The 11,228-nt window shown below is 51.3% G+C and overlaps 2 protein-coding genes across 2 annotated transcripts; both read left to right on the top strand.

The window, feature by feature from the left end:
• Positions 1-2,039: 2,039 nt before the first annotated feature.
• Positions 2,040-3,376, top strand: L3040_008710 (uncharacterized protein; the record flags this gene model as incomplete). The annotated part of the gene is made up of 8 exons (XM_007290858.2): positions 2,040-2,077; positions 2,152-2,221; positions 2,285-2,320; positions 2,384-2,516; positions 2,565-2,657; positions 2,711-2,767; positions 2,818-3,289; positions 3,340-3,376. 8 exons carry the CDS (start codon positions 2,040-2,042, stop codon positions 3,374-3,376), a joined length of 936 nt encoding a protein of 311 aa, XP_007290920.2.
• Positions 3,377-8,215: 4,839 nt separating this feature from the next.
• Positions 8,216-10,700, top strand: L3040_008709 (uncharacterized protein; the record flags this gene model as incomplete). The annotated part of the gene is made up of 5 exons (XM_066157167.1): positions 8,216-8,336; positions 8,393-8,526; positions 8,582-8,830; positions 8,892-10,485; positions 10,540-10,700. The coding sequence occupies 5 exons, from the start codon at positions 8,216-8,218 to the stop codon at positions 10,698-10,700; spliced, it is 2,259 nt and encodes a 752-aa protein (XP_066010426.1).
• Positions 10,701-11,228: the final 528 nt, after the last annotated feature.

Below are 11,228 nucleotides of genomic sequence, written 5' to 3'. Positions count from 1 at the left end.
ATTCGGGTTTATGGGGTAGGTGCTAGAGAACGCCAAAAGCGCCGAGAAAATATTCGAACGAAATCGTTGATTGGAAGAGTTGGGATATTACTGGAGAACCTGGAAATCCTAGCCCTCCAACGAACGGAAAAAGTGGGAGTTGAACCCGCCATTTTGAGGCTCTTCCCAAAAGCGGGCGAAAAAAAGACGTCTTCGGATGGGATTTATGGTTGATGGAATAGGTAGAAGTGTGATGTGTAAAGCGGGCAAGACTTGGGGGCTGTCTTAGTCGAAGTTATGTCGAAAGGACTTTGAGCGAGTATGTGTCACGTGAATTACATATAAAGGCCTGGTGTCCCAGTCTCCGAGACCGGGGATCGAGCAAGTGTGGTGCAAATAATGACCGATAAATAGATTAATTCATTGGAAACCCATGATGGAAAACAGACTGGCAATGAATACAGCAAGGTTTGATGGTAGCCAGTTCATACGTCGTCTCGGCTCTCCGTAGCTCTGTCTGCGCCAACTTGGACACTTCGCCTCATGGCCTCTCCTCTTGCAAGGTTTCAACCGTTCACCGGAATCATCTCCCTCGCCAATGCCATCCTGCGCAATCTTATCAGGTCCTACAGTACTGTATGGAGGGTCATCTAAGTTTTCTCTCGCAGGGGCTTTTGAGTCTCGACTTGTTCATTGGCCCGATGCAACTGATCCGATACACAGCTTGTCTAATCAGATCAAGCCAGCAAGTCTTTGGTGGGGCACAGTATGAAAAGTTTGAATAGATAAGATGGAGGAGGGGAGCGAAAGCGACCTCAAAAAAAACAGTGCATCGCGAAGGAAGAAGCAACAAAGGAAGCTTTCTGTTCTCGGAGTTACTTCTCTCCCCTCCATGAATACACGTTGAAAGTATAATCTTGCAAGGGATCTGACCAGCTCTTAAACGAATCAACTTATACGTAGTACTACTGTAAGTAAGGATTCGTTCAGCCTTGAAAAGTATCTTTGAGCGAGTATTTAGTCTGTGCAATGGAGTTGACAGGGCTTTAAGCCATTCAGAAATCACCGCTATACGATTTATGGAGCTAAACTGGGTCTGACATTACTACGTATGTACGTAGTACCTACAGTAGTATTCATGGGGGGGATAGTACTAGCTAGCCCGGCAGCCACAGGTTTCCAAGCCTCTCCTTCCCAACACATGGGAATCCTCCTCGCTTTCATGGGATATGGATATGGATAGCTATGCCAAACGATCAAACAGTTTCCCCATACTATGAAATAGTAGTACCGGTAGTACTACTGGGAGTTGCTCCGTTTGGGTGGGCGCGGATCGATCACTGGATCGGGCGAAAAACAAAAAACAAAAAAAACAAAAAAATCAAAACGAGACCCCTGCAAAAGAGTCAAGACGAATAGACGAATTACGGAGAAGTACTGTACGAAGAATAAGAAATCTCTTTGAAGTCTGAGTCGAGATCCGAGGAGATCCCGCAGCCAGCCTTACCTGCCTGCCGGAAGCAAGAGAAGAGATACTTGACAAACAATGATCATCGAGTTCGTCTTTGTACTAGAACTGCCTTCCGAGCGGTGATTCAAATCGAAATGCGCCATACTTAATTGCAAAGCGATATTGATTGATCTTCAACTCTAGATCTGCTCGTTGTCTTCGTACCCAAGTACCTACCGGTACTCAACAACTCACTTTTCGTCGTTCATTTCTCGCCGTCTCGGCGTACACACGGGGCACTGATCTGAGGCCTCCGTGCCCTATACCCCTATACCCCTGTCCCCCAGCTACGATATTTCCAGCGAAAGTCCAGCATCATCAGCCAGACAAGCCCACTTCGACGACAACAACAACAACAACAATCTCAACAGCTCGCAGAATCCTCCCTTCTCACCCGCTGCCCTGACGACAACAACAAAAACAACTACAAGCTCCCACACGCCTCCCCATACACATACACATCGAGAAGGCTACCGCTCGACCCGGTCAAATCGACATCCTGGCTCTGCAATCGAATACGTACGGAGGAGGATCTGTGGTTGCGGCCCCAATGGCCCAGCCAGATGCAGAGCCCGTCGAAGAGTACGAGTATGTGCAGCCCCAAAAATCGCAGCTCTCTCCTCTTGTTCTCGCCCCACAGATCGCTGACTTTGTACCTCTAGATATGAGGGCCTGCCACCGAACTTTTCGCTGTTGCAGAACATGACCGCGGGCGCATTTGCCGGCATAGCTGTGAGCCTCTCCCGTCTTCAACATGTGCTTATCGCGCGCGCCGCAGACTGACACTCCGAGCAGGAACACACGGTCATGTACCCCATTGATGCTATCAAGGTATGCGATACCCCCTAGGGAGGCGATTTGTTGAGATCAGAGCTTGCGCTGACCGCATCGCAGACCCGGATGCAAATCCTCAATCCGACGCCCTCGGCAGTCTACAATGGCATGATACAGGGAGGTTACCGGATAGCTACGGGCGAGGGCTTCCTCAGTTTATGGAGAGGCATGTCTAGTGTGGTCGTCGGAGCCGGTACGCATATCTGGTGAATCGGGCGGAGCCGACGCTAATTCTTGACAGGTCCCGCCCACGCGGTTTACTTTGCGACATATGAAGCTGTCAAGCATGTCATGGGAGGCAATCAAGCTGGTGTCCATCATCCTCTTGCGGCAGGTACGTATTTCAGTGTACATTCAACTAGGGCTCTGCTGATTATCCTCCTCCAGCTACCAGTGGGGCTTGTGCAACTATTGCTAGTGACGCCCTAATGAACCCCTTTGACGGTATGGCTCTCGTTCCCCCAATATCGATCCATCTTACTGACAGTACCCAGTCATCAAGCAGCGCATGCAAATCCACAATTCGAGCAAGATGTATAAATCCATGTTCGACTGCGCCAGATATGTATACCGAAGCGAAGGAGTTTCAGCTTTCTACGTCTCTTACCCTACCACCCTCTCCATGACCGTCCCTTTCACTGCCCTCCAGTTCCTAGCCTACGAGTCCATATCCACCGTGATGAACCCCTCGAAGAACTACGACCCGATGACGCATTGCTCTGCGGGTGCCGTGGCTGGAGGATTCGCGGCTGCACTTACAACCCCCATGGACGTTGTCAAGACGATGCTGCAGACGAGGGGAACGGCGAAGGATCCGGAGTTGAGAGCGGTTAACTCATTCATGTCTGGTGCACGGTTGTTGCGCCGAAGGGAGGGCCTGATGGGATTTTTCAAGGGTGTCAAGCCGCGAGTGGTAACTACCATGCCAAGCACGGCGATCTGCTGGTCGGCTTATGAGGCTTGCAAGTCAGTTCCCCCGTATCCCTGGGCATCCTTCGATATACTGACAAGAGTAGGGCATACTTCATCAAGCAGAACGATACCGTCGTCTGATCGACCTCTTCCCAACGACGAAACGAAGGGCAAGCAATAAACCACTTACCCCTCCCCCAATTTCCCCTACAACATAATACACAGCCGGAGCGGCAGAAACCTCTGGCCCTGTTGCTCTCTTCGCACTGTATGCAGTCCCTGGATATACTCGCGGCTCGTCACTTGCGTATGACGACGGTCCTGCGAACAAATGAAACCAACCACCAAGCATACCCTCATCCACCTGTACATATTGCTTCCTGGATGCGTTGCTCTGCTCGGTCTCCGGCAGCTCTGCTCTTGATCGTTTTCTCAGTCTCTGGTTTCGCGCACTGATGTGGTGAGCGATGGCGTTGCTTGCTTGCTTGGTAGGATTTTCTAAGGTTGGGGAGGTGAGGACGGGTGGTGACTAGAAGTCTGCGGTCGGGATTTGTACTTATATGATGATGGGTCGGAGACGAAGACCATTGGCTTGGCTTCGCCCTGATCTGAAACGACAAAAAGGCTTGATACTCTCTGACTGGGCAATAGATATATATATTCGCTGGGGATTATGTGCGTAAGCCGGAATGTGAGATTTCTCAGCCATTCCGCCGGTCAGTCACGCAATGGGATTCTAAGTTCTGAGGTATCAGTTCTGAGGTCTAAGTTCTGAGGTCTAAGGTCTAAGTTCTAAGTTCCAAGTTCCAAGTTTTAAGTTCTGAGCGGTCAGTCAGTCAATCAGTCAGCCAGTCAGTCCGTCAAGTCGGATGCGCTACCTAGGTACCTACCTACCTACCTACCTACCTACGCGGTATAGGTCTCTACCGGTATACGGGAGGCTTGCTTGCCCCCCCCTCCCTCCCCCCCTACCCCTCTCTCTCTCTCTCTCTGGGGCAGGAAGGCACACCCTTTCATTTTTCATTTAACGTTTGAGTGAGCACAACTTTTTTATTTTTTTTTATTTTATTTACTTATTTAAATTCATTTTTATTCTATTCATTCATTTTATTCATTCTATATTTTTTTTTTTTTTTTTTTTTTTTTTAATATATAAGTAGGGAGGGGGCTTTCTTTCTTTCTCGTCTCGTCTCGTCTACCTATCTGAGGATGGTTTGTGCTTTGTAGGTATGGCTGTTTTGTAGGTCTGGCTGTCTGGCTGTTTGGCTGTTTTGTAGGTATGGCTGTCTTTGGGGTGTGGGTGTGTGTGTGGGTGTAAAATGTAAAAGAATCTTTTATAAGGTTGTGAAATATATATATATATATTGTTATTCTTTTGGTGGAAGGGGAGGAGGGAAGGGGAGAGAAGGATGGGGCTAGATCACGACGACGACGACGACGTAAGCTGGCTGGCTGGCTGGCTGGTCTTTTTTTCTTTTTTTTTTCTTTTTTGCGTTCAGTGAGGTGGTGATTGGTGGTTGGCAGTTGGTGGTTGATGGTTGGTGATTGATGGTTGGTGGTAGATGGTTGATGGTAGGTGGGTTGGTGGTAAGGTCGGAGCGCTAAACGTGGTTGTTTCGTATTTTGTCGTGTTGTGTCGTATTGTGTCGTATTGTGTTGTGTCGTGTTGTGTCGTGTTGTGTCGTGTTGTGTCGTGTTGTGTCGTATCGTGTCGTATCGTGTCGTATTATATTGTGTCGTGTCGTATCGTGTCGTATTATATCGTGTCGTATTGTATCGTATCGTGTCATGTTGCTTGGTAGCGAAGACCGCTTGATCGCTTGGTGTGAGTACCGGTAGAGGTTATGTATACCGGTATGTATACTATATAGGTGTGTATGCAGGTGGAAAGGAAGTGGAAAGAAAGCGGAAAGGAAGTGGAAAGGAAGTGGAAAGCAAGTGGAAAAGTAGTAGTAAGTGGAAAGTATAGTACATAGAAAGGAAGTGGAAAGTAAAGTGGAAAGGTAAGTGGAAAGTAAGTGGAAAAGTAAGTGGAAAGTAAGTAGAAAGTACGTATATAGTATATGATACTACTAAGTGCGCTAAAAGTACGTATATAGTATATGATACTACTAAGTGCGCTCTCCTCTTCTTTTTTTTTTTTTTAATCTTTATCTTAGATCGAGTGGATCGTTGGGTCCTGGTTGTCAGTCGTCTGTCTCTCTTCCCTTCTGTCGTGATTGATGGATCGATTGTTCGATTGATTCATGAGCCTGCTCCTTGTTGACATCCATGACAGATAGCGGTATATTGTCTCTATCTCCTTATCAAGGCGACATCGTATCTGATACCCATACTGATACCGGTACTGTAAATACGTAGTACTCTCTTCTCCCACTCCACGCCGCTCCGGCCTGCTCTCCTGCCGATCCCTTCTCGGTACAGTCCAGTCCTCTCCGTCCTTTCCCGCTCAAGCCCGTTCGTTCCTGGTTTCTGGCGCGGGCCCGGGCTTGTGTCGGCTTGGCCAGGCACAAGCTTCTCCTCCGAGGGACAGGCTACCGTTCCGTCGCTCGTGGAGGAGGAGTTTCGCGGGTCGGTTCGTTCGTTAGTGCTACAGCTAGGGAAGTATAAATTTTGGGCTGTCCGATGTCCGATGGTCATTTCCTGTGCTTTTCCTCGACGGACAGGTACAGTAGTTGTCAGTAGTTGTCAGTAGTTGTAAGTAGTCCGGCAAATAACGGGCGGTGACGTTGCACGGCATCCCCCTGGATTTGTTGCACGGGGGAAGTGGAAGTAGTCGTAGTAGATACGGAATGTAAAGTTTGAGCAACACGAGATGAGAGAGTGGAGAGGGATGAGTGGAGAGGAGGGAGGGGTGAGTGGAGAGGGGCGAGTGGTGAATGGTGAGTGGTGATTGGTGAGTGGTGAGTGGTGGGTGGTGAGTGGTGGGTGGTGAGTGGTGGGTGGTGAGTGGTGGGTGGTGAGTGGTCATCCTGCGGCGGTACCACGCCTGTACTCTGGGAAGGCGATAGGATGCCGGTACCTACTCGGTCGGTAGGTCGGTAGGTCGGTAGGTAGGTAGAGTAGGTAAGGACACCTACTACTGTACCTACTACTACTACCACAATAGGCAGTATGTGTGTCGGGAAAAAAAGGGGTCAGACTACCGGTACTCTCAGGCATCCAGGCATCCAGGCATCCAGGCATCCAGGCATCCAGGCACCCAGGCCCCCCCTTGGATTTTAGCGTCAGGTACCGATGAGATGGTCGGTAGGAAGGACTACAGGCAGGTACCGGTAGGTGTGGTGAGTTGGGTCTTGGACGCAGCATCCCGTTCTGGTAACTGTTGTGATGTTGGGATGATGAATTGATAGGGATAGTGAGGATCAGGATGATGAGGATGATGAGGATGTTGATGTTGCTGATGTTGCTATACCGGTAGTTGTATAGTTGTATAGTTGTATCATCATACCGGTAACTATTATTGTCATTGTCCTTGTTCTTGTTCTTGTTCTTTTCTTGTTCTTATCGTTGCTATTGTCTTGCTTGCTTGCATACCGGTACCTACCTGCCTACTCCGTACACCTCTCTCACCCACCTGAATCCTCCGTCGCAGCACTAGATGCACTACCGGTAGCTGGTAGTGCCCGCATCCGGGAACAAGTCTGATCCTGAGTCCAGTCCAGCGCCACAACACCCACCACAGATTCCGCACTGTACCTGTACCTGTACCTACTTGTACTATCCGGTACTACTTGCTAGATAAGATCATCCCGTCGCTCGTTACCGGTACATGCTTCGTGTTTCAAATCCCCATTCTATACCTAGTTCTATACCTAGTTCTATACCTAGTACGGCTGCGACTTTTAATTACTGACTTCCCTACCTGACCGACTGCCTGACCGACCTCCCTCTGCCTGACCGGCCATCCATCATTCAAGCCCAGTCAACCAAAAACAAAACGTACTACTACTACGACTACTACGTCCAGCCAGGTCCGGTGATAGAGTTTGGCCTGCACACACTCTCTTACTCTCTTTCTCTCTTTCTCTCTTTCTCTCACTCTCTCACGCTCGCATTCTCACGCTCGCATTCTCCCACTCTCTCTCCCACTCTCTCTCCCACTCTCTCTCCCACTCTCCCTCCCCACTCGCTCATACACACACACACACCACCAGCCAATCTCATTCTGAACCGCAATCTCAACCTCCACTCTAACCTCGACCATCCTCGCCCTGCTTCAGCCGTGGTCCTCCTATCTCCCGGTACCGTACCTACTCTTGCACTCCTATCATCTACAGTAATCAATCCAAACATCCAACTTGCTTGCATACTATCCGTCACCGTCATTCTTTTTTCCCTTTCCCACCCTAGGCCATCATCCTTGCCGCTCCAGAGATAGATAGACGCATCAGGACCCCTTTGCGACGATCGCGCCCGAACTACATCTTTCCCGGCGCCACAAATACCTCCACAATACTGCACCAAGACCGGTCTGTACGGAGACGACACCGGTTCTGTACCTGTCCAGAGCCCCATTCGAGTTCGCTGGCCGACATTGACACAGACGCAAGCCGTCTGCGGCATCAAAAAGCATCGCATCCCCCCCCCCCCCCCCCCCTTCCCTCCCGTCGGGACCCCTCCACTTAACCCACCACGATAATACCCTCCCATCGCGATCCCCGACCGTCGAAGCACTCGAAGTCTTCCCCGAACATCCTAATCACTATATTACCAGCCTTGTTAACCCGTTAACCCTCCCGGCCCCGTTGGCAGATTCAGTCGTTCTTTTGTTCCCGCGACAAGACAAACACCCACCCCCCCCCCCGAACAACCACGAAACTCGGCGACGCACTACCCGCGAATCCTGTCATCAAATAGCTCCTCATCCTCGATAACCGCAGCGCGCGCGACTGCGATATGAGCGTTATGCTCCAGGCTCCGTCGCGGGCCTCATCTGCTTCGTCCTCTTCTTACCAACCCGTAACACGCCAGAACACCATGTCTTCCCAAGATGGCGGGAGGTCCGTCCGTCAGTCGAAACGGTATTCGATGACTACGCTCTACCTGTCCATGTCTGCGAATGAGAAGGATTTGGAGATTGAAGATGACTTGGCAAAAGGTAGGCATATGCGAAGGCGTCCGACCCATCCGGTGAGGTACTGATCAAATGGGCAGCCCAGAAGATCCTCCGCGACCTCAAATCGAAGATTTCATCACAATCCAAGAAGAATTTCGTGTTGGAGAAGGATGTCCGGTATCTCGATTCTCGAATCGCATTGTTGATTCAAAATCGCATGGCTTTGGAAGAGGTATGCCCACAAGGCAGCAGCAGGCTACATACATATCCAGACTGACCGTATCCAGCAAAATGAGGTTGCCAGTCATCTCGAAGACGCTGCGGATCTGCAAGAGGGCTTCTTCCCGAATGACGAGAAGACACAGAAATACGGAAACCTCCTGTTCCTCTTACAGTCCGAGCCGCGACACATTGCACACCTCTGTCGCTTGGTTACCATGGCCGAGATCGACTCCCTCCTCCAAACTGTGATGTTCACCATCTACGGAAACCAGTACGAGAGTCGCGAAGAACATCTGTTATTGACCATGTTCCAGGTATGTACATCATCTATATGAAATTGCGGTGTTTGCAGGTCCCGACTGACTGCCTCCTCAGTCTGTATTAACATATCAATTCGACAATACCCCGGAATATTCCTCCCTGCTCCGAGCCAACACACCTGTATCCCGCATGATGACCACATATACGCGACGAGGGCCCGGGCAGAGCTACCTGAAGACCGTGCTGGCCGACCGGATCAACGGCCTTATCGAGCTCAAGGACCTGGACCTGGAGATCAATCCCCTCAAAGTCTACGAGCGCATGATCGAACAGATCGAAGAGGACACGGGGAGCCTGCCGGCGTCCCTGCCCCGCGGTGTGACGGCGGAGCAGGCAGCCGAGAATGCACGGGTCCAGGCGATCATCGAGCCCAGGTTGACCATGCTGATGGAAATCGCCAACGGGTTCTTGAGGACCATCATTGACGGGCTGGAGGAGACTCCATACGGGATAAGGTGGATATGCAAGCAGATTCGAAGCCTGACGAAGCGGAAGTACCCAGATGCCAACGATCAGGTCATCTGTACTCTCATCGGTGGATTCTTCTTCCTCCGATTCATCAATCCCGCCATCGTCACGCCCAAGTCGTATATGCTTATCGACGGCACGCCAGCCGAACGGCCACGGCGCACGCTGACTCTCATTGCCAAGATGCTCCAGAATTTGGCCAACAAACCCTCATATGCGAAGGAACCGTACATGGCCAAACTCCAGCCGTTCATCCATTACCACAAGGAGCGCGTGAACAAGTTCATGCTCGATCTGTGCGAGGTCCAGGATTTCTACGAGAGTCTGGAGATGGACAACTACGTCGCCCTCTCGAAGAAGGATCTGGAGCTCTCCATCACTCTGAACGAGGTTTACGCGACCCATGCCCTCTTGGAGAAGCACAGGGTCGAGTTGAACAGAGATGATAACTCTCACCTGTCCGTCCTGTTGGGCGATCTGGGGCCTGCCCCCGCTCAACTGCCCAGGAAGGAGAACAGGGCCATCAACCTCCCGCTGTTCAGCAAGTGGGAGACGGCCATCGACGACTTGACGGCCGCGCTTGATATCACGCAGGAAGAAGTCTACTTCATGGAGGCCAAATCCACATTTGTGCAGATCATGCGCTCCATACCGACCAACAGTGCCGTCGCGAGAAGGCCCCTCCGCCTCGAGCGTGTCGCCGACGCCGCTGCGACTTCCCGGAACGACGCCGTGATGGTGCGGAAAGGCATCCGGGCGATGGAACTCCTCAGCCAATTGCAGGAGCTGCAGGTGATCGACAAGTCTGATCACTTTGGCCTGCTCCGCGACGAAGTCGAGCAAGAGCTCCAGCATCTCGGCTCGCTCAAGGACGGGGTCATCCTCGAGACCCAGAAACTCGAGCAGGTCTTCAAGACCATCCGGGATCACAACACCTACCTGGTCGGACAACTGGAAACCTACAAGAACTATCTGCACAACGTGCGGAGCCAGAGCGAGGGCACCAAGCGGAAGCAACAGAAGCATCAGGTCCTCGGGCCGTACAAGTTCACCCACCAAGCCCTGGAGAAGGAGGGCGTCATTCAGAAGAGCAACGTCCCCGACAACCGGAGGGCCAACATCTACTTCAACTTTACGAGTCCCCTCCCCGGGACCTTCGTCATCTCGCTTCACTACAAAGGCAAATTCCCCATGGACTTCGGGCCACCTCATCTCATGCTAATAACAGATACAGGTCGCAATCGAGGACTGCTAGAGCTTGATCTCAAGCTCGATGACCTCCTTGAAATGCAAAAGGATGGCCAAGAGGACCTGGATCTCGAATACGTCCAGTTCAACGTCCCCAAGGTTCTGACCCTCCTCAACAAGCGGTTCGCCCGGAAGAAAGGATGGTAGGTGTCTCCCAATCGTGGATGCAGTGTCCATTCCAAACCTGGCCGGGACTCGCTGTACGATGATCGGGGCGGGGCTGAGCTCATGAAAACTAATTGCAGATGGCGGGGTGCACATGGCAGGAGTTACTGATAATCCGGCGGACCTCTCCCTCGGCCCGGATTGCGCGCGTTGTTTTTGGGCTGGTTGGTGTGGCGTAATCTGATGAACGACAATGGCTCGACTTGTCCGGGTGGCAATATACCTCATTTCCTTCGCATGTTGCTTGGTTGTATGGCGGTTCTTTTGATTCGATATCCGTTTCTTAATCCCCTGGGGGTCGATGCATCCTTGAGGGGTTTGAGCTTCTGTTACATGGCCACTTTTCTCGCACGGGGCTTGGAGGGGATCTACGGCAGAAGGCATAGAGGTGGAGGGGGGGGGATGAGGGTGCGGTCGGTTGGTCGACTGGCTCGGGCGTGACTGGAGCCTGAGGGTGACTGACTGGCCGTCCAGGGGCTAGATAAGGAGAGGATGGGGACAGTTGTTTCT

The sequence above is a fragment of the Drepanopeziza brunnea genome, assembly GCF_022702325.1.
Source record: "Drepanopeziza brunnea f. sp. 'multigermtubi' strain 214-2 chromosome Unknown ctg16, whole genome shotgun sequence".
Classification (NCBI taxonomy): domain Eukaryota; kingdom Fungi; phylum Ascomycota; class Leotiomycetes; order Helotiales; family Drepanopezizaceae; genus Drepanopeziza; species Drepanopeziza brunnea.
The sequence above is the reverse complement of the archived record's forward strand: the minus strand, read 5'-3'. Positions and strand labels throughout refer to the sequence as shown.